The 21,472-nt window shown below is 50.0% G+C and overlaps 2 protein-coding genes across 2 annotated transcripts; both read right to left on the reverse strand.

The window, feature by feature from the left end:
- Positions 1 to 76: 76 nt before the first annotated feature.
- ZSWIM8 (zinc finger SWIM-type containing 8) lies at positions 77 to 14,032 on the reverse strand. Its single transcript, XM_032595139.1, is given in 27 exon segments — positions 77 to 375; positions 496 to 674; positions 930 to 981; positions 983 to 1,050; positions 1,215 to 1,391; positions 1,520 to 1,679; positions 1,910 to 2,398; positions 2,913 to 3,136; positions 3,282 to 3,571; positions 3,741 to 3,969; positions 4,067 to 4,225; positions 4,325 to 4,565; positions 4,992 to 5,116; positions 5,673 to 5,771; positions 5,981 to 6,164; positions 6,276 to 6,455; positions 6,592 to 6,723; positions 7,484 to 8,477; positions 8,850 to 9,025; positions 9,172 to 9,373; positions 9,613 to 9,733; positions 9,868 to 9,949; positions 10,065 to 10,172; positions 10,348 to 10,520; positions 10,697 to 10,791; positions 11,025 to 11,178; positions 13,533 to 14,032. Coding segments are annotated over 27 exon segments (5,505 nt in total). The 5' UTR covers positions 13,741 to 14,032; the 3' UTR covers positions 77 to 171.
- Positions 14,033 to 15,881: 1,849 nt separating this feature from the next.
- Positions 15,882 to 17,135, reverse strand: CHCHD1 (coiled-coil-helix-coiled-coil-helix domain containing 1). The gene is made up of 3 exons (XM_030335290.1): positions 16,992 to 17,135; positions 16,750 to 16,868; positions 15,882 to 16,184 (listed from the first exon to the last, which is right to left on the reverse strand). The coding sequence occupies exons 1-3, from the start codon at positions 17,113 to 17,115 to the stop codon at positions 16,071 to 16,073; spliced, it is 357 nt and encodes a 118-aa protein (XP_030191150.1). The 5' UTR covers positions 17,116 to 17,135; the 3' UTR covers positions 15,882 to 16,070.
- Between the last annotated feature and the right edge of the window lie 4,337 nt (positions 17,136 to 21,472).

Here is a 21,472-nt window from a genome sequence, read left to right on the forward strand (position 1 = left end):
TAGGGTTTGAGACATCTTGGCCCCAAGCTACAGCCCAAGAGCAGCTGCCAGTCTGGGCTACCAGAGAACTGAGTGGGGATGATCTGTCCAGCCAAGATTCACTCCCTCTGTGTGAGGGGCCCCCATAGCCACAGGCCTGTATCCCTGTATAGGACCCTAGAGGGGCCAGACTCATGGGGAGAAGGTGGTCATCTCGAGTGAGACCCGCTGCCACAGCTCCTTGGTCTGTTTGCTGCGCTTGAGGTTCTGCAGGATGTCGTTGAACTGCATCATGCCCATGGGTGTCAGACAGAAGGCGCTGCGGGCACTGCGGATCGCATTCACAAAGTCGTCGTAGTCGGCAGGGGTCAGGTGAATCAAACGGTGGTGAATGTACTGGAAGAGGATGAGCCATTAAGCACAGAACCAGGCCCGTCCTCCCTAGCATGCGGGGTAATCAGTTCCATGCCTGCCCAGGAGGTGCTCCACCCTACTCCATACTTCCAGGGTTGTCACCTGCATGTATGCCTGCTGGCAGCGCTGCACCAGTTGGTGGAAGGCCGGGGCACGCAGGTGGTTGTGGGCATGAGCAGGGCTCAGCCGCTGCAGCGTCTCCATGACGATCTCCTGCAGCACAAACGGGCTCAGCACCCCCTTGGCTGCCCCCACACAGAACTGGTGCACGTAGTTCACTCCTGGGGGGCAGGGGGAGGGGCATGAGACGGGGGTGGCCACCTCTGCCCTAGGGACCCAACTTTTATCTCTCAGCTCTGGCCTGGCAGAGAGCCTCCCTCCACCCCAGGAGCTGAGGTAACCCCCCACCCCCCGCGCACGCACACATACCCGACCAAGGCCTCAACTCTGAGCAAGAGCTAGGAAGGAGGTCTGGGACAGGAAGGTGGGGAAAGTGGGTGGGGGCGGACAATGGTCCTGGGGAGGGGAGGTGTTACCCAGCTTTGCTGCCAGCCCCAGCAACCATTTGACATCATCAGTGTAGGGGGGGGGAGCGGGAGAAGTTGTTGGGGTGATCGTTGTGTGCCCGGCGACCCAGCATCTCCAGTGCCAGCATTCCTGGGAGAAAAGGGTGGGCACATAGTGAAGGTACATCCTTTTCACCCTGCACCTCAATCTGGTACATCGGACCCCACAACAAAGTAAGAGCTATGGGGAGGGAGGCATCACTAAAGAGCCTCTGGCACAACTGCAGGTGGGGGCACAAAAAAAAGACCTCTCACCAACACGGTAGGCAGCGTGCAGGTGGTGTAGGCTGTGTGGGTTGACAGGCTGACTGTGGGTCTCCTCCTCGGGTGGTGGAAACCCTCCGCTCACCAGAGGGCTGGGCTGTGTAGTCAGAGCAGGCAACGAGGCACCCTGGATGGCTGGAAACGTGGATGCTGGATGGACACTGCTCACTGAGGGTGGGATGAAAGCTATATGAGGAATTCACAGCCCAAAGAGGGATGGAGAGGGTTCCTCCCCCCATCTCCCCTGCCCAGTGTACCTCCCCTCCATTCACCTGTTCCCTGTCCCCACAACTCACAGGCCACACTGGTGGGCAGTGGGAGCCCTGGCTCTGTGTGGTAGGGATGTACTGTGATGGGTGCCATGGAAGGGACGGGGAAAGACACAGCAGTGGCAGCAAGTGAGGGGGGAGTCACTGAGTAAGGGTACTGAGCCCCCAAGAAGGCAGGATGCACACCCTAGAGACAGGGAAAAGAGTAGGAAATTATATTAAGATGTGGTTCTCCCCCTTCATCCCACAAGTGGGTATCCCTACATTTCTTATCTTGGTTGGCCTGAGTCCCCCCCCAGACCCCCACCACCTCACCAACAGTCCTATTATTCTCCCAGAGTACCCCACACTCCAACCCCACATGAACTCCTAATGTTCTCCCATGTGCCCAACCCCCCAACAAAACACTGGTCTCACCTGTGGGTATGCAGAGCTGGGCACAGGGAAGACGGCAGGCCGGGGCATATGAGGCATTGGGTGGGCAGGGTGAGCTGGGTGGGTGAGGTATTGAGGGCTGCAGGGCAGGTGGGGCTGTAGAGCAGTGTAGGGGTGCAGGCCAGGGGAATGACCATGCCCCAGTCCTGGACCTGGATATAAACTGGACCCCACTGAGATGACTGGCACCACTGTGGCTGCTGCTGTCACTGCTGCTGCCGCCACTGTAACCGGCTCAGTGCCTGGGCCCCCCCTGCCCTCAGGCAGCCCCCGCCCAGCCTCCCCAGCTGCCCTGATCCCACTGGCACTACAGCTTGTAGCCCCTTCACGGGCTGTGGATGAGCCACCTGCTGTTTGCTCATATAGCCAGAACCACTGGTGAGCAACCTCAAACAACACTTCAGGGTATACACCCCCACCCTTAGCCGCTTCTTCCACTGCCATGCAGGCCTTCTCCAACATCAGGTTATCCTGGAAGGAAGGGGCACAGAAGTTAAGGGGAGGGGCTTTACTCAGGCATGGTTGTAAATGACATTCCAACATCTTCCTCTGAGTTGGCTGGTTCCCAGGGAGGCATCAGAGTCAGAGCAATGAATGCCTCACACAGACACTGAACAAACACTTGGTGACCAGTTCCAAACTACTTACAGTCCCAGTTCCAAACTAACCTAGCCACTCCCTCCCATCCAGTTCCCACTATCTCCCCAAGGCCTTCCCCAAGTATTCCAACCTGGTGACCACCTTGGTCCCTAACCTATAGATCTCCATTTTCTTATCTATAAACAGGAATAATCCTAACCTCAGAGTCGTAAGGCAAAAGAAGTAATAGATGTGAAAGTGCATTAATATGTCAAGTGTCACCATAATAGCACAAACTAGAAAATTTGTGAACTTTAAGATTTGGAAATCGAGCTGGGCTGTTAGTTTTCCCCATGTCCCTTCCTAGATACCTGAAAGCAAGTCCCCAGATTGCCTGTAGAAATACCTGCTCCTTGCACTGCACCAGGGCCCGCTGGATCTCATTGGGGTTCAATGCATGGGCATGAGGCAGGCAGCTTAGGGCTAACTCCGCTGCTGCCCTCACCATATTGGAGTCTCGTGCCCGTGATGCCCTGTCAGCCAGGGATGCAACCTCAGGGGGCGTCAGGTGTCCGTCCCAGCATTCTACCAGTATAGTCAGGGCTGCACTACCAATCTCCATTGCCTGACCTTCAAGGAAAGGAGCAAAAAAAAAAAAAGGGGGGGGGGTGGTTAGTATGGTGTCTTCTATCAGATCAGTAACTCCACAAGGATAAGACTCTCATTTCTATCAATTAATCCCCAGCCCATTCCCAAATCAAGATACTGGGTTTACCTGTAATCCAGGAAACATGCGAAGAATAAGTACGTGAGAGCCAGTTGGGAGAAACAAAGTTGTGCAGGCCAAGGGCATAAAGCCCAATCTCGAAGGCGCAAAGGTGCAGGTTGCGGTGAGGACCCTGATGGCCCCCTGAGGAAGATGGATGTGTGAAAATGGAAGTGCTGCTGTTGCCCCCTGCCTTGATCAGCACCGTCTTCGCCAGTTCGAAGTAGAAGTGTGCAGCTGCCTCTGATGGCTGATTGGGTACATGGGGGGCATGACTCTCGGGACGGCGGCCCTTGTACCTGAGGGGGCAATGGGGTAGGGACGGGGATTGGGGTTTCTCTGAAATGGGTGTCCAGGTAGGCAGGAAAGAGCAGGATAAGTGGTGTCGCTGGGGGAATAATAGTTGGATTACACCAGGGATGTGACTCTGAGGGTGGGCCAAATGAGAGGAGTATTTCTTCCACTGACCTGCCAACTTCAACGGTCTTTGCCCGGGCCCCTCCACTGGCACTGGCCCGGCGACTTCCACTGGAGGATGAGGAGCCCAGAGAGTCCGAGGAAGAGCTGCTAATGCTGTCACTGTCCTGTCCTCGGCCCCAGGAGGTGGGGGCCCAGCCCCCTCGAAGTGGCCTCCGGCTTAAGGTGGGGGAACTATCCGATGTTGTTTCAGGGGCACTGCTGTCAATGCTGGCCATGCCTAACTCCCCAAGACAAATCAGTCTCAGAAGCTAGAAGTTACAGAATTCACACTTCAGGAAATCCCTCCCTCCGTGTCATCCCACAGGCTGTCATACCTGTGTGTTTCTTCTTAGGCCGCCCTGGGGAGCCCCAACCCCGTCCATTGTAGCCTCCACGACTGCCAAGTGCCAGGCGGCTGGGAACCTTCCCTTCCGCCCTTGGGGTCAAAGCTGCCTCAGATGGGAGGCCCTCACAGGGAGAATGTGGGGAACTTTCTAGGTGGGGAAAATAGGACATTGGGATAAGCCAAGGAAAGGGGACCCCAACATGAATCCATACCATTCATCCCCCCCTGCCCAGTGCCCCCACCTCACCAGGCACATTCTTCTCTGTGAAGCCCTCACTGGGGCCTGGCCCAGCCCCTGCCACATTCCCTGGCTGAGGAGGCCCTGCAGAGCCCGAGGTCAGTGGTTGCAGGGCCCCTGGGGCAGATGGGCCCCCATGCTTTGAAGGAGACCTCTGGCTGGCTGTGGCTGGGCGGCTGGATGAGTAGAATGAACTCAGTGTCTGGGGCTTATGCGTCTGGCTCTCTCGGTCCAAGAGTTTGTCTAAGATCTGAAGAAGAGAGAAGCAGTGACAGGATGCCCTTTATATCCGGATTTCTATTTCTATTACCTTACTTTCTCTTTGAAACAGCTTAATACTACCTCTTCGGGAAGCCTTCCCCAGTCACAACCATAGGAGAACCTCCTGGATGATAGGCACCGGCTTACATATCTTGATATCCTAACACTTAACACAGGACTGACTACATTGATATTCAGTAAATATTGAAATAAATGAGTAACTGCTTCTTTTCTTTCATCCCCTGCCCAAGCACTCCTACGAGAACCATTGGTCTTATTCTTTATCAAGTGTCCCCAAGATTTTCCACTTATCCCCTATGGGCAGTATAGCCCTTTCCTCATTGGACTGCAATCCTCTGAGAAAGGGTAAAATTTTGCTCTCTGCCTGTCAAAATCCTAGTACTTCAGTCCCTACCTTTTTGAGCTTGGCTTGATCATCCTTGTAAGTGATCATTAGTGCCAGTGCCAGGTCACCCTTCTCCCGACGTGTGCCTTCACACAGGAGGGGATGCTCTGCCTCGCTCACTGTTGTCTTCATACCTGTGAGAAGAAGGGTCTCATAGGGACTGAGAATGGCCGTAACTCCCAAGACAGCCAAAGTGAACAGGCCAGGGCTGCCCAGCCACCAGCATATGTGAGATAAGGAGTTCTCCTGGTCCAACCCACATCCCCCGTGGAAGGTCCCAATTGCCTATTACATCCGGCCTTAGCTCTGATCTGCTTTTTAAGACCTTCATAATTGGCCCACTCTACCTTCATGGCATACCCATCACTTCAAGGAAGTTTGACTCCTTGCCCTCATTAAGACTTGATGGTCCCTGTCTTTATTCATGGTGTTTTGTCCCCTTACCAAAAACTTAACTGATCTTTTGACCTACATTCCGTATTCTATACCCTTCCTGAATCCTTTCCTTACATTTTGTGTGCCATAGCACACCTTTTGTCCCTAAATTCTTGACTGTACTACCTGGTTCAAACATGTCACATTCTGGCTGTCCCACTACCATACCACCCCTTCAAACAGGGACCATGTCTCATGCCCTTCAAGGCCTGGGCCAACTAGCTCACAGAAGTGCTCAAGATACTCCAGACTCACCTAAGGCAGCAACTGCTGCTTCAAATCCCAGCTCCTCATCCCCAGGCATCTCGTTGTTCCAGTTACGACTTGGTGGACGGGAACCCGTGGGAGAAACCACTGGATGAAAGGTGGAATAAGTCAGGCAGAAAGAAGTGTCATTGGAAAGAATGAAATGTAGGCAACCCAAGACCCTCATCATTCCAGACCACTCATGAAGTTGCCTGATGGATCCTAAGGATAATTCAGAGCTTTGGGCCTCTTGGTTTCTCCTTAGAGAAAACTACTCCTACCCAAGATCCCCACTCGAGTAGAGTCACGCACCATACCTGGAGCACAGAGAACGTCAAAGATGAAACTGGCCAGCATGAGAGGCAAAACGGGCCGATAGTCACAGAGTGTCCCCTCCCGAAGCTCCTCTGCCCGGCACCGCATGGTACTCATCTCACTTGGACCCAGAGGAATCTTCTTGAGCAGGGCAGCCACCTCAGACTCCTGGTATGCCAGCTTCACCTAAGGATACAGGAAGAAACTCAGACCGCTAACACTTCAGTAGAGATCAAGCTATAAGTCTCTGAGGAGTCCCTGAGGAGACTGCAGTACAAGGCTGATGGAACCTCCGACCTCCAAGGCCTTGGTAGAAGCTGGGGGCCGCTGTAGCTCCAAGGCAAACATGCCAACTCGGAAGGCCAGGTTGTGGTGCTCTGGGCGTTCACTTAGCACTGTCAACAGGAAGGCTGCCTTCGTCAGGGTGTTGGTAGCCACCCAGGTCTGACGGCTCGTAGATACCTTGTTCTTCTTGCCCTAAAGAGGGGAAGTACAAGGAAGCAGACATATGAGTCTGACTCATCTTGGTGGAGTGAGGAGGCTCTCACTTGGGGTGGGGCATAGAAGAGGGTTAGCAATAAATGGGGGGAGAAGGGAATGGGGGGTCTCTCACCTTGGCAGGGGGCGGCTCTACCTTGAGGTCAGGTGGGTTGGCTAGCAGGTCCTGGGCAAGCTCCACAGTGAGGCGGGAGGCCTCACTGCTGTAGCCGTGCGCATGCAGGGCCTCAGCACAGGCAAACAATATCTGGAGAGGACGGGCACCACACAGGTTGAAGCCCCAACTTCCAGGGGCAGGACACCATACTCATACTCAAGCAGCAAACATCCCATGAGTACCTGCTATATGCTAGGCCCTATGCTGGTCCTGGGTATACCACAGGAACTCACAGTCTGATTAGAGAAACAGACACATGAACGCACAAACCTGCGTGAAGCCAGCTACCACTGGGAAAGGCCAAGAGGGGCATAAGTGAGTAAGATACTTCACTGGGACCTGGGGCAAAGGGGCAAGCTCAGGGAAGACTTCCTAGAGGAAGTGATCTCTAAGATACCTGAGACCTGCAGAAAGAACAGAAGCTAGCCAGGAAAGGTGAGGGAAGAAGATTCTAGGCAGACAGGCCAATCTGTGCAAATGTAAGGATGCAAGAGAGAGCATGGCAAGCTAGAGGAATGGTTTGACTGACTGTAGTAGAAAGGGCAGAATGCCTAGATGAGGCTGAAAAAGCATACAAAGATCAGACCAAGTGAGGCCTCACAGGTCATGCCAAGGGCAGTGGGAAACCACTGAAGACTTTTAAGCAGCAGAGGGACACAATCAGACATTTCAGGAATATCAATATGGAAGCAGTGAAAAGAACGGACTGTAGGCAGGGAGGCCAGACAGGAGCCCGCAAAAGGCTTCTAACAGCCTCACTACAGTCCTGACATTCCCAATTAGAGCCAGATGGCCCCTCTCCCAGCTGTAGCGAAAGAGCACCCTCAGTGTCCCCTCAGAGTCCCCTCACCTCCATGCGGCTCTCCTGTTCCAGTGGCTTCAGCCCAGCAAACAGGTCGTGCTCCTCCCCAGCCCCGCCCTCAGCCTTCTCTTCCTCGCCTCCAGCCCCATCCTGGGCATTCAGATAATATGCCTGGTAGTCATCATCCTCCTCTCCAACTGCAGTGGCTGCCTCTTTGGTTTTGGGGAGCCCATTGCCACTCTCATCTGTGGAAGGGAGGTCATCCCGGGTACAGACCTCCCCAGGCAGTAGGCCATGGGGGCCAGCAGAGGCTGTGGGAGGCTCAGGCCCTTCTGAGAAGTACACACCACCATCTTCTTCATAAGTATCTGGGGGTTCAGGAAGGAAGGTGGAAGGACCACGGGAGCCACCAGGAGGAGGGCAGGGTGGCGGGCTCTCAGGGAATCCACCAAAGGTGCTGGCCTCTGCACCGAGGGCCAGGCTGCTGTCATCCAGGCTCATCTCAGCCAGATCCGGCTCCAGGGAGCTGTCTTCGCTGCTCAGCCGTCGCTTGCTCCCACCGCCTGCTGATCCCTTGCCCCCACTGCCAGCCCCACCCAGTGCCTTGGCTTTGCCCCCACCTGGACCCATCTTATGCAGAGACTTATCTCCCCCCTCAGCAGAGAGGCGGCGGGGACCCCGCTGCGATGAGGGGACCCCCTCACCCAATCCCTTGCGCTTGGCCCCAGGCTCCTTGGGCCGCACAGCTGGCTCAGAAGGAAGAGATCGGGGCCGCTCCCGGGATTCCTCCAGGCCCCCAGATCGGGAGGCACCTGGCCGAGGGGGCAGGGCTCGGGCCCAGCACAGTGCCAACTTCCGGTCGGTGCCGCTGTAGGTGACACCAGGGAGTGGGTAGGCCTCTTCCCAGTTGAAGTAGCAGGCCTCCACCGCTGGCCGGAAGCCAGGGAAGAGCCGCTCCAGGGTCTTTTTGTGCTGTCCCCGCTTCACATTCTCAATCACCTTCAGTTGCCACTGGCGTAGCTGGGCACACAATTCCCGGCGGCTGTGGGAACAAAGTTGGGGAGGTTGCTGGGGGACTACATTCTGCTCTGAGAAGGGATGGAAGGAGACAGAGCAGGCATAACCCCCAGAAGGAGGGTACAGGAAGGGACCCAGGGAAGAACTTCTTGAGCCAGCTTATACACATCACTCCAATACTCAGGTATTTGGGAAAGTGGGAGCTATTTAAGGGAGGAAAGGAAGAGAGCTTCTCAGAAAAAGGATGCCTAAATCACTGGTAACCTTAACGCTCAGTACCTCCCATTTCCCTAGGACTAGAAGAATAGTACGTTTCTATGTGCACATGATATGAGGCCTTGGACTGTCCTGGGCTGGCCCAATATCCGTGCTGTGATGAGCCTAGGGGGAGACTCACCGCTGGGGGCTGAGTGCAGGGTCCAAAACAGCTAGCCTCCACAGTGTGACCATCTCATCACACATGCTGGCACATGCATGGGCCGCTACCTCTGACTGCCCATTGCTACGGCCCGTGTGTCCACTGGCACTGCTGTGTGAGGCTGAGGTGCGCACGCTGTACCACCAACCTGTTATCTGGAAACAGAGAGCTCTGAGATGCACCTAATAGTTTGGAGAAAAGAAGAGCAGCCCTCCCCAGTGTCCCTGTCAGCAAGAGGTAAATGAAGTTAAGGGAAGGAGAAAATGAACCACAGTGGGGCCACCCAACTCTGGAGGGTTACCTGTTCATAGGTGAGGCACTGGTCAGTGAGGATTTCCAACAAAGGGGCAGCATTGCTGTCTCTCCGTTTGAACATCTCCCGCACAATGCTAAGTAGGTTCCAGACACCCTCTGGCTCGCGGCCCCTCAGAGGGCGCAGCAGACATGCCCATTCAGCAGCAGCTGGAGGCTCCGTGGAAGACAGATACATAGAGTTCACATCACTGTGAAGGTAATGGAGTGGAAAATGATTACTCTGAGATGGGGCTGCATACGACAGGTGAAAGTGCACCAGGGCTTTGACACAAAAGAGGCCCTGACCCAAAATACAGAGTGTAGGAGACAAAAGATGTCTAAGACAAAAATTCTTGAGGCACAGGTATTAACAGAGCAAAGGATCGATTAACAGCCTGAGGGCTGTTCCCTTCCACCACAGACACAGACATAGAGAGATCCAATTTACCTGAAGACCACAGGCGAAGGTCCACAGAACTTGTGTAGTGTCTTCTTGATGTTATCAGTGAGTGTTGACTCGTCCAAATACCATGTACTCTGGTCAGAGGCAGAGGGCCCTGCTGTGGGGTCTGGGGATGATAGGTAGTCAGTTACATAGAGATAGGGGCCTGGATTCACCTGACAACAGCAAGCTTTTAGTAAGTGGTGCTCTGCACCACCAGCTTTCTTCCTTCCGACTGCCCTTCCTTCTCTCCACACTCACCGGGGGCTCCACACACTGTATTGATGGCTGTTGACTGGGAAGAGAGGAGTTCATCCAGAAGACGCTGGGCCGTGGGGAGGATCTGAGGGGGAAAGGGACAAAGGCATAAGTGACCCAAGTTGGCCTTGGCCTAACATGAAGACTAATATGTAGTCCTGGAGCTTAGAGTTGGAGAAGGGTGTCCCAACCTCACTCACCTGCTGAGGGAGCTCACTGATGAGGTACTGAGCAAACTTCTGCAGCTGGTCCCTCTGCAGCCGAGACAGGGACTCTGATACTGGGGCACGCAAGCAGACTGCAGAAGCCTGAAGGAGAAACAGAGAGAAACAGAACAAGCTGGAAAAGGTTTGCTGACACTGGAGCAAGGGAAAGACAGGCAGATTAAGGGAGGCGAGGAGGCTCACATTGTGGCCAGGCATGCAGCAGAGAAGGGGGGGATGGAGCGTAGGATAGGGCCAGGATAAATTGGGAGGGCCTCACGTTGTGGATGCGGAAGAGACAGAGTGCCACGACGTGAGTGCACCATTTGGCCCCAGCCCCACAGGTGCAGCTGCAGGAAGTGACCCGGCAGCGGTCAAACATCACAGCCACGTTGTACGCCCCTTTGGGGGGGACCATCTGAGGTGGCACCACTGTAGCACTCAGGTGGAACCCTGGGGAGAAACATGGGTATGGTCAGGGAGAGCCATCAAGACATAACTCTCTGCCCTCAACCCTGGCCCTGCAGTTATTCCAACAACCTGCTCCAGCTTCTTGCAGTAGGTCCTTAACTCATAATACAGGGGATGGGCAGAGCAGGGGGTGCCACAGGGCATGATGGGACCCTTACCTATCTGCAGTGGGTCTTTCACAGCCCTCATGCGGAACAGCTGGTCCCCTCGCTGGAACTCATCGGCACTGCCATTGGCCAGGCACGAATACAGCCTGGGAGTGAAGAAGAGGACACAGCCACAACTCAGCAAACAACCTGTCAGAGACCACAATGCCCTGGACACGCTCTCCCCAGGGTCACTCCCTCTTGGGGAAAATCCCAGGCACTCCTCCCCTTGTCTTCTTCTTACAACCCCAAACACAGTATCTCCTTTGTTTTGGAGGAAACCCAGCACACAGTGTGGAATATCAGGACCCACTCCCCACCATCAGTCCTTTAGCCTCACCGGATATCCTCTTCATTCTCAGGGAAGCTCCAAAAAGCAATTCGGAGCTGTAGCTGCTCAGGCACTGGGGGATAAACTTTCTCCACCACTTCAAATGGGATATGAAATGCCACCTGCTTTGCTGAGAGCTCCACCAATGGGATCACAAGTCCATCTTTGGAAACAAAGGTTTAGGTGAGGGTAAAGAGAAGGGGAAATGAAAAGGGTCATGATTACCTGGCACCAATGCCAGCGCCTAACATCTTGGGCCCCACCTTCACTATGAAAGAAAAGGGAGATCTGGATGAAAAACCAAGGGACCCTCCTGTTAGGATACATCAACTCTTAAGATTTCATCTGGGGGAGGGGAGCTAACCAACTGCAGCCCATAACTTGCTACCTAAGGTCTAGAACAGAAGACACCACAGATATCCCAGAAACTCCTGGCCAAACAGGTGTGTTCCAGGATCCTAGCAAGTAACGCTCTCACATGGCTTGGCATCTAATTTCCCTTACACCTAGCACTTTATATTGATACTACATTGTTAATGTCTCTCCCCTGACATTCTCTTCTCCAACTGCTTTTTACTATCCCTTTTTCTCTAGATTATTCTAGGCCTCTAACTAAGGAGAGGAGACAGGCCAGAGCCCAAAGGAGTTAAGAGAGGGACCTCCAGTAGCAAGAGAGGCTGCATGTCCCTTGGCACACCTGATCCTTGGCTTCCTACAATTGGAAGCCTGGAAGGGGGATGGGGAGGAAGATGGGTTATCCCAAGGGAACCTAGCTGCTGCTCCTGAAAACACCTGGGGTAGGATGGAGTTACCACTCAAGGTTTCCCACAGTTTTAATCAATAAATGGTGAGGGGCGCCCAGGTGGCTTAGTCGGTTACGCGTCTAACTCTTAGTTTCAGCTCAGGTCAAGATTTTCGTGGTTCGTGAGTTCGAGCCCTGCATAGGCTCTGCACTGACAGTGTGATGCCTGCTTGGGATTCTCTCTCTCCTCTCTCCACCCCTTCCCTGCTTGCTCTCTCTCTCTCTCTCTCTCAAAAATAAATAAATTTTTAAAAAGGTGAAACGCGACAGACTGCATACATATCTCACCAAATTGCTGGTCAAATTAGAAGACAGATCAGAAAATCATGGAGCTGAAAGAAACCTCTTTTTTTTTTTTTTTTTTTAAAAAGTTAACCTCCTTATTTTACAAGTGAGAGACTGAGAGTACCCCGGGATGGCAGCGGGTTTGGGGAATGACATGCTTTTCTAGATTTTAACCTATTCAGGAAGATACCAGTATGTTGAAAATTTTCACCGACATTACTTCAGTTACTTCCCTCAAAGTGAAGGAGCTCTAAGCCCCAAGGCTACCCACACATGCAAATGTGAAAAAGCAGAGACCACAGAAGACCCACAGTGAAACTGCCTATGATCTTTGTGCATGTGTGGGTGTATGTGCACAGAACATATGCTACCTCTCCAACTGAAGTTGAACACTACCACTCCTAACAAGTGACATATGTACACTTCTTTGTCCCAAAAGGGTGCTAGAAATCTCTGCAGGGAAGTTTGGAAAACGGGAGTTTGGAATGGCCGGAGTACAATCACAATCCCAACTGCTGAAAAAAGTCAGCTTGCATTGAGGCCCAGAACAAAAACTGTGCCATGAGGAAGGCAGGGAAAGGATGTGGTAAGTCTTGAGCCTGTGGAGCTTCACTTATCATCACTCTTCCCTCAATCCCCTTTAATAAAAGCAAAATTCTTCACAGCACTAATCAGTTAATTCACTGAAAGACCCCAGGATGAAAGAAACTCACAGCACAAAGCAGGAAGAGCATTTCATAAGGAGACTCTAGAGACAGTTTCCTACACTCTTCCCCAGGCCCCAGATGATAGAAATCTAAGGCTCTAATCCAGTGGTCCCAGCTTCTGACAGCTGTTCAATATGGACAAGAAACAAGCCTCTGATTTGAACCTATGTGACTATGGAATCTCCAGTTCACCTCCACTTTCCTATAAGTGGAATCCCTTCTTGGTGTAGCCAGAATCAGAGATCATCATCACCCCTAACAAGAAGCTCCCAATGCACTTTGCAATGGGGGTGACACGCCTCAAGTGGTCCCTTCTTCACAATCCATTCCCTACCCTCCTTCTCTTCTATTTTCTGGCTTGCCGCGGGCTTAACTAGGTAAGTATTCCCAAGTCAGAGGAGTTTTTTCTTCTATTCCATTACTAAGGCAAATGAACCACAAAAAAATCTACTTTCTGTCGCTAATCGTATCCAACCCAGAATTTCCCAGCCATCACTCCAACACACACACACACACACACACACACACACACACACACACACACACACACACACACGCTGGTGTGGAGAAGCCAACCCCAGGAAGACTCGAAAAGCGAGTCCAGAAGTCCGTTCCAAGCTGCTCGGGACAGCTCGCGGTCCGGGACAGCTCCCGAGCGGGGACAGCTCCCCAGCAAGGCCTGAGCAGAGCCAGCCCGTTCCCTTCCCCCCAGCTCACCCTTACCTCGCATTCTGGTACCGCCACTGCCACCTCCGCCACCGCCGCCAGTGGGGGAATTGGGCCCCGCTGACTGTTTGCGCCATCCCCGCCAGTTCTGGCAGAGACTCTCGGCCTCGGAGATGAAGGAACAGAGCGAATCCTCCTCAAAGCGGTCCGAATCTTCAAATGAAAAGCGCTCTCCGTCCTCCCACTCCGCGAACATCAGCTCCATGGGGCCTGCACCCCCCGGGGCCGGGTCCCCCCCCGCGGATCCGGGGCCTGGGCCGCCGGCCGGGGGCTGAGGGGAGGCCCGGGGCCTGAGGGGCGAGCCGGGGCTGGGGGTGGCCGGGGCGCTCAGGGCGGCCGTGCCGGACGAGGATCTCAAGCCTGGAAGGGATATGGGACCGGGCCTCGCCCAAGTGCGAGGTGCGAACGGGGATCGTGGCCAGTATCCGAGACTCTGGGCCCGGACGAAGCGCTCGGCAGCCGGGGCCTCTCCGCGGCTGCGGCGCCGCCTCCCCCATCAGCTGATCTGAACTTCCGGCCGCGCCGGCCACCACCACTTCCGCCTCACGCGCTTGGGAACCAGACCCGGTACCGGCAGATGTAGAGGACCCGTTTGTTTAATTGCTACATTTCCTGCCTCTTTTTTCTCGAAGCCACCCTCAGATACTGTAAGAGGGAACCGACTACCAGAGATACATGAAATGACTACAAATCCCAGCAATAACTCGGCGTCCATAATGTCCCCAAGGCATAAACAGCCGCCATGAATGCCGGGAATCGTAGGCTGTCAAGCGGTACACAGGACAACTGGGTGGAGTCATTGTCTCAACTCCGGATAGGCCCTGGGGCCGCATCACCTTCTGGGAGTTGTAGTCCAGAAGCCTGCATTCCATTAGATTTTTTCTAAGATCTGATCAGGAAAGCACCCTGAAAAGAATGCATTTGATTTCGGGAAATGGTTGTACTGTTTTGTCAGTGGGTCCTTTGAATCCAGGAGTTCTTAGCCTTTTTTTGTGGTACGGACACCTTGGCAGCCTGGTGAAGTCCCTGGACCTCCTTCTCAGATTGTTTATAAATGCACAAAATATATAACTTACAAAGGAAATGAATTATATTGAAATACGATTATCAAAATATTAACAAATTTGTAACATAGTAATACTTCTTTATTTACACATTAAGTAAAGTCCAGCAGCAAGGGTAACTACCATAATTTTGAAGCTAGTGATAGGTATAAATGATATTGAGGTACCTGCAACCTACTATATGAAAATATTATAATCTCATATAGGTATTGCTAATTGATACTGTGGTTTGTTTTCCATGGTCCTAACTGAAATGCTAAATTTCAGTTGTGGTTAAAGATAAAAAATTTTTCCCATCCACATCCACAGACCTCCTACTGAGAATCTATTGACCCTAGGTTAAGAACTCCTAAGTCCAAAGTGCCTAGGTATTGAGCTTCTTCCTGTAACTAAAAGCCTTAGCTTTCAGAACAAGGCAACTGCCCAGTGCTCTACCCATGAGGTCTGAGGACTATCGGAAGAAGTAGCTGTGTGGGTCAGGGAGGCAAGACCACTTCTTTATCTTAATAATTATCCCACTGGAGCCTTAGAAACCCCACTGATCTTTGTCTATCTAATGCTGCAAGGTATATAGAAAAGGTTAAGTGAATTAAACCTGGAAGGGCAGAGTATATAAAATGCCATACAACTGTTTCTAATATCAAAGGGTCACAAAAGTTAATGCCTTCAGCAACTAGGTGGATAACTTAATGAGAGAAGTAAACAGGTGATACACAAAGAAGATAACTGCCAAATAAGTTTCAGTTTCACCATGTGGAAGAGGCCAATGGCCAGGTCCCTAGAGAATGGAGACAAAAGATAATCAGCTCTACTTGGTTATTGCCATGCAGGGATAAGAAACTGGTGTTTACAGATCCTTTTACTTTTTTAATTGAAAGCTAAAAAGGGGATTTTTTTAAATGACATTTTTCCTATTTTTGAAGGTGATCGTTTAATTTAAAAACTAATTTCCAATTGTGTTGGCTAAATAAAATACATCTGCAGTTCATCAGTTTGTGAACTTCTGATTATTCTGTGAGCATTTTGCAGGGACTATTTTGCACAAAATGGGTAGTCACTAAATACAGATGATACCGAAAAACTCTGCATATAGGCAGACTTGAACATCCTTATTGCATCCAAAGGCAAGGGCACTAAATGGTGTAAGGACTTCAAAGGCAAAACAAGATGAAAGTTTTTATCCTGCTCCTCGGGCAAATCAAGAAGCAAAGAACTTCCAGAATCTAGGGAAGGATACAGAGTTCAAGTATGGAGGGAGAACCTAATCTACAACAAAGGCCAATTTATCTTCAGAGGATTTTATTTCAAAATAAAGCATAACTTCCACCATGACAATGATTCCAAAGGATGAAAAAGTGTCTTGCCTCCTTTCACCCTGCAAATAGCGCGTGGCAGTGCAAACGTTTCCAAAACACCTACACATAGTTCTCAGTAGGCTAACAGTCCAGTCATAGAAAATGCTTCTTCATTTTCAACTGACATGAGATTTGTTAGGAAACCTCTGTAACAATTTATTCAGTTTCTTGGGGGGTAAACCCCCAGATTCTCCCAACGTGTCATGGATTGATCTCATCTTTCGCGCTGCCTGAAAAGACAGAACAAAAACAAAAATGACAGCTCTTAAGTTTGTCCTGACCTAGGCCAACAGTTCTCACAATACCAGAAAGCACACTAATACATTAACCAGCCTGGAAATAGCTGTGTCATCTTCCCAGTCCCCTTTCAACAAAGGGACTTGAGATCTACAGATGACTGTATGACCTGAAGCTACCATGCCAGCTAGCAATTAATTCTAGGTTAAAATCCAAACAACCTGCCTTTCACTATCTATCTTTAGTTCTATTTCAGACAATAATATCTATTTGAGCAGCACGTTAAATTTTACAAAGTGATTTTTTTCCCATGTAATTTCCCTTTATGTAATACAAAATTCTGTAAGGTATTAATATTAACCTTATTTTACAACTGGTATAGCTAAAGCTTAGAGCAGTGAAACAAATCGCTCAAGATCACAATGCCTTCAAAACCACAACCTTTTCCACTTGGGCGTTAGTGAAATCATTCCCACAACTTTCCTTGCCTTGTGTAATTGCTTGTATCCCCCCACCCCCATTCTCTCCCAAGATGACACCCTAAGAGCCTTCTGTCACCTCGGCCCTCGAAGCACAATCGAAGAATTCCTTGATCTCTTTTCTGCACGCTTCGTCGCGGAATTCATTCTGCTTCCAACATGCCATCATCACCGACATTTCTGTGATACAAGTCGCCTCTGGAGGAGCAGAACGGGAAGACCCTCAGTCACCCTTACCTTATCTTGTAGCCCTCCCACCCAGCCGCCCCGTTCATCCCTCGGACTTCTGCTCTGGGAGCCTCCTTGGCTCCAACTGCTCACCGCCTCTCTCCCGGCGTCGTTCTCCGACACGATTAGCTAGGATGAGCGGCTTGTTGGGCTTCAGTATAGGTTTCCGTGGGTTTCCCAGCCGCGCTAGCCGACCCCGCAGGCTGGGCGTCGCCATTACGCACCGAGCTCCCGGCAGGCTCTGCGTCACCGTGCGTGACCCTGCGTGACCCCTAAGAGTTCGACGAGGCTTGGCGCGCAGCCTGCCGAAAGCTCGGCTGCCTGCGTGCTTGCTTTTCTTCGCCTCGTAACCCTGCTGCTGGGTTCGGGCACCGGTCGTTCAAGACCTGTGTGCAGGTTAGGAGAAGAGTCTTTGGGGCTCGTGTGCTGACCTAGGCCGCTCCCGGCCCTGAAGTCTGAGGGCGGTCTTAGGCCGGAAACATCCAAGAAAGGGCTCGATAAATGGACACTCATTTATCGTGGTAGCTGGCCGAACTCGAGGGTGATTGACAAAAGCAAGGGCAGAGGATGGGACCGAATCAAAATATGAGACCTTAAGATGTTAGGCTGGGACAGACTATTCTTATGTTTTTAATAAGTCTTCAAGAACTGTTGGATTTTAGGGGCGCCTGGGTGGCTCAGTCGGTTGGGCGGCCGACTTCGGCTCAGGTCACGATCTCGCGGTCCGTGAGTTCGAGCCCCGCGTCGGGCTCTGGGCTGATGGCTCAGAGCCTGGAGCCTGCTTCCAATTCTGTGTCTCCCTCTCTCTCTGCCCCTCCCCCGTTCATGCTCTGTCTCTCTCTGTCTCAAAAATAAATAAAAAACGTTAAAAAAAAAAAAAAAAGAACTGTTGGATTTTACTACCTTTAAAACCACCCCGAAGCCATAAAGAAAAATTATGCTCATATAAACAGTAGCGACCACTTATATATCGTTTCTTCTTTGTAATGATCTCACTGGGTAGGGTGAAGTTTAAGCGCTTTGGCGTTCATTGTCTAATTTAAGACTCTTTCCAATCCTGTGAAGATACTTGGTGGTATCATTCCTATTATTAGACTTGGCTCTTCAGTTGTGATGCCTAGGTTCATCAGACTTGGCTCTAAGTGACTTTTAGGTGTTTACAAAAGGCACTTCAGGGGCACCTGGGTGGCCCAGTTGGTTAACCCTCTGACTTCATGATCTCAGGTCATGATCTCATGGCTGGTGGGTTCCAGTCCCGTATTGGGCTGGAGCCTGCTTCAAATTCTGTCTGCCTCTCTCAAAAATAAATGAAACATTCAAAAAGAAACAAACAACTCAGTTCAAAGATGTGCCAAGGAGGGGCGCCTGGGTGGCGCAGTCGGTTAAGCGTCCGACTTCAGCCAGGTCACGATCTCGCGGTCCGGGAGTTCGAGCCCCGCGTCGGGCTCTGGGCTGATGGCTCAGAGCCTGGAGCCTGTTTCCGATTCTGTGTCTCCCTCTCTCTCTGCCCCTCCCCCATTCATGCTCTGTCTCTCTCTGTCCCCAAAAATAAATAAACGTTGGAAAAAAAAAAAAAAAAAAAAAAGATGTGCCAAGGATTCTCAAGGCATTTATAACAACTTCAAGAAATGTTTCTGGTAACGGAAGCATAACTTGAGCAAGCTTTTAGTTCATAAGATGACTACTTTGGAGGAGCAATATGTATTTGGTTGTGTAAAATTTAGTGTGCTAAAATCATTTATCACAGACATTTAATCTTCCCATTGATCTCTGCATGACTGGTTCTTTTTCTTCTGTTCTCAGTTCCTGTCAGAGAGGCCTTCCCTGACTTCCCATATCTCTCCATTATCAAGCTGTTTTATTTTCTTCATAGCACATATCACAGTCTGAATTAACTTGTTCATTTAATGTGTGTTTATGGCCTCACTTACCACCGACACCCATTTAAAATGTAAGTGCCATGAGAGACAGGACCTTGTCTTACTGAATTCCTAGTACCTAGAATAGTGATAATAAATACTTGTTAAGTGAACAAGTGTTTCACATATTTTTCCAAGTCTCCAAGTGTATCATACTTAGCCCAGAAATATAAACAAGCAGCAGACACTGTTTAAAAAGAAGCCATTTATTATACAAAATGAAACCTGAGATTATAGAATATTGCAACACATGGAGTAATAAAGGCATCAGCCCCACGCTCCACCCCCAGTCCAATAAAACAGATTCCTAATCAAGCACTTCTACCACCAATAACCCCAAGCCTGCTGCTGTTGACAGAGCAAACTGAGCCCCAAACCAGAGAAAATTCACATTGTTTGCTTTCTCTTCATATTGGTTCTGCTTGCTCTTGTGGAAATGTAGCACCTGGCTTATCTTGCTCTTTTACGAATACTTTTATGGTAATAGGATTAAAGGAGAACGTCTAAAAAGCCCTGTCCACAAAGCAGGCCTGAGTCTCCAGCCACAATCATTCACAATCATTCAACAACTGGCCCATTTTGTACATAAAAGTGCCCACTTTGTACATAAAAGGAATGCCAATCTGAACTGGTGTAATTAGGAGAGGTAAGGATGATTCTACACTTTGCATAACCATCACTTACCCTTTTTATTGCACATAAACTTGAGTCCTAACCTTAGTTTGCATTTGAGTAATGTGTATTTTGCACTATATATCAGCACCTGCATTTAAGTAGATTGGAAGTTTAGGGGCACCTGGGTGGCTCAGTCGGTTGAGTGCCCGACTTCAGTGCACGTCATGATCTCACGACTCATTGGTTTGAGCCCCACATCAGACTCTGTGCTGACACCTCAGAGCCTGGAGCCTGCTTCATATTCTGTCTTCCTCTCTCTCTCTGCCCTTCTCCAACTCACACTCTGTCTCTTAAAAATGAATAAACGTTAAAAAAAAACAAACTACTCCAAAAAAAAATAGATTTCAAGTTTAGAAATCAGAGTCCTGAATTTGACTTCTTTTTGTGGGTCTACATTATACCCAATTTTAATAGTATATTTGAAGGTCTATCTTCCCCTCTTGTGCTTTTCTGCAAAAGCCCAAACAGGTTAAGCAAACTTTCCATGCTGTTGTGAGGGTATTTTTTACTAAAAAATAAAATGAAAATAGAACCATTATGACCGTGAAATCCAGTCTAAGTTAGAGCTCTCCTTGGCCACATCCTTAGATGTCACAATATTAAGTGTGGGACCCTAGTTGTTGAAGCACCTTACATACATAAACACACACACACACACACACACACACACACACACACATCTGGTTGTAAATTAGTGTATGTATGTGTATATATATAAGTACATATACATATTAATTTATAGATACACTGATAAGCTATAGAACTTCTTTAGTGATAATTCATTAATATTACACATTACAACCAGAGTAGCTCTAAGGTCCAAGGTATTTCTTGTTCCACTGGCCCTGAAAAAGCTAATGGTCTCCCTGCCCTTTAAGCTTTATTTTCAAGCCACAGCAATATAAAAGTTTGGCTATATCCCCAAATCTGCCTAACAGCTTTTTACTGAACCAGCCACTTGTGGTGGCTAACTCTTGCCTCACCTCTCAGCCCCTTGACATCAAGGGCAAGTAAATGTTATAAAAAATACAATTCCAAAGAACCATAATACAACCCACCAGGAGTTTTGCTTCACCACCAACATAAGTCTTGCCTCACCTCTCAGCCCCTTGAGTTTAGGTATGTTCCATCAAAATGTAGTCTCAGTAAGTACTATAAAGTTGAACAGAAGGATATCAGTAATAGAATGAGTCAAGTTGGAATATTCATCCCACATGAACTGAAAAGTGCTCCATAGTATGAAGTAATTATTACAACTGTATTGCTGGGCTGTTTTTTCCAATGTAATTTTCATGACTCTTTGGAGGAAATGGGACTTTTGTAGCATTTAAAAATAATAAAATATAGGGGCACCTGGGTGGCTCAGTCAGTTAAGCAGCCGACTCCAGCTCAGGTCATGATCTCTTGGTCTGTGGGTTCGGGCCCCTATGGGGCTGACAGCTCAGAGCCTGGAGCCCGCTTCGGATTCTGTGTCTCCCTCTCTCTGCCCCTCCCCCACTTGCACTCTGTCTCTGTCTCTCAAAAATGAATAAACATTAAAAAAAAATTTTTTAAATAATAAAATATAGAGACGAGTTCATTAGGCAGACAGAAAAGACCAAAGACCTATAAAAACCTGCAGTTTGATTCACCCTGGTCTATTTTAACATTTAAAAATCATTTAGGGGCGCCTGGGTGGCTCAGTCGGTTAAGCGACTGACTTCAGCTCAGGTCACGATCGATCTCACAGTTCGTGAGTTCGAGCTCTACATCAGGCTCTGTGCTGACAGCTCAGAGCCTAGAGCCTGGTTCGGATTCTGTGTCTCCCTCTCTCTCTGCCCCTCCCCTGCTCATGCTCTGTCTCAAAAATAAATAAAAACATTAAAAAAATCATTTAAATATTAAATTTGTTTTTCTGCCATCATTTCCAGCCATAGTCTCTATCTCTAACCTAAAATAGAGCAGGACAATTCATTAAATTGACATGATATATATTAACTA

This window comes from Lynx canadensis, chromosome D2 (assembly GCF_007474595.2).
Source record: "Lynx canadensis isolate LIC74 chromosome D2, mLynCan4.pri.v2, whole genome shotgun sequence".
NCBI classification, from domain to species: domain Eukaryota; kingdom Metazoa; phylum Chordata; class Mammalia; order Carnivora; family Felidae; genus Lynx; species Lynx canadensis.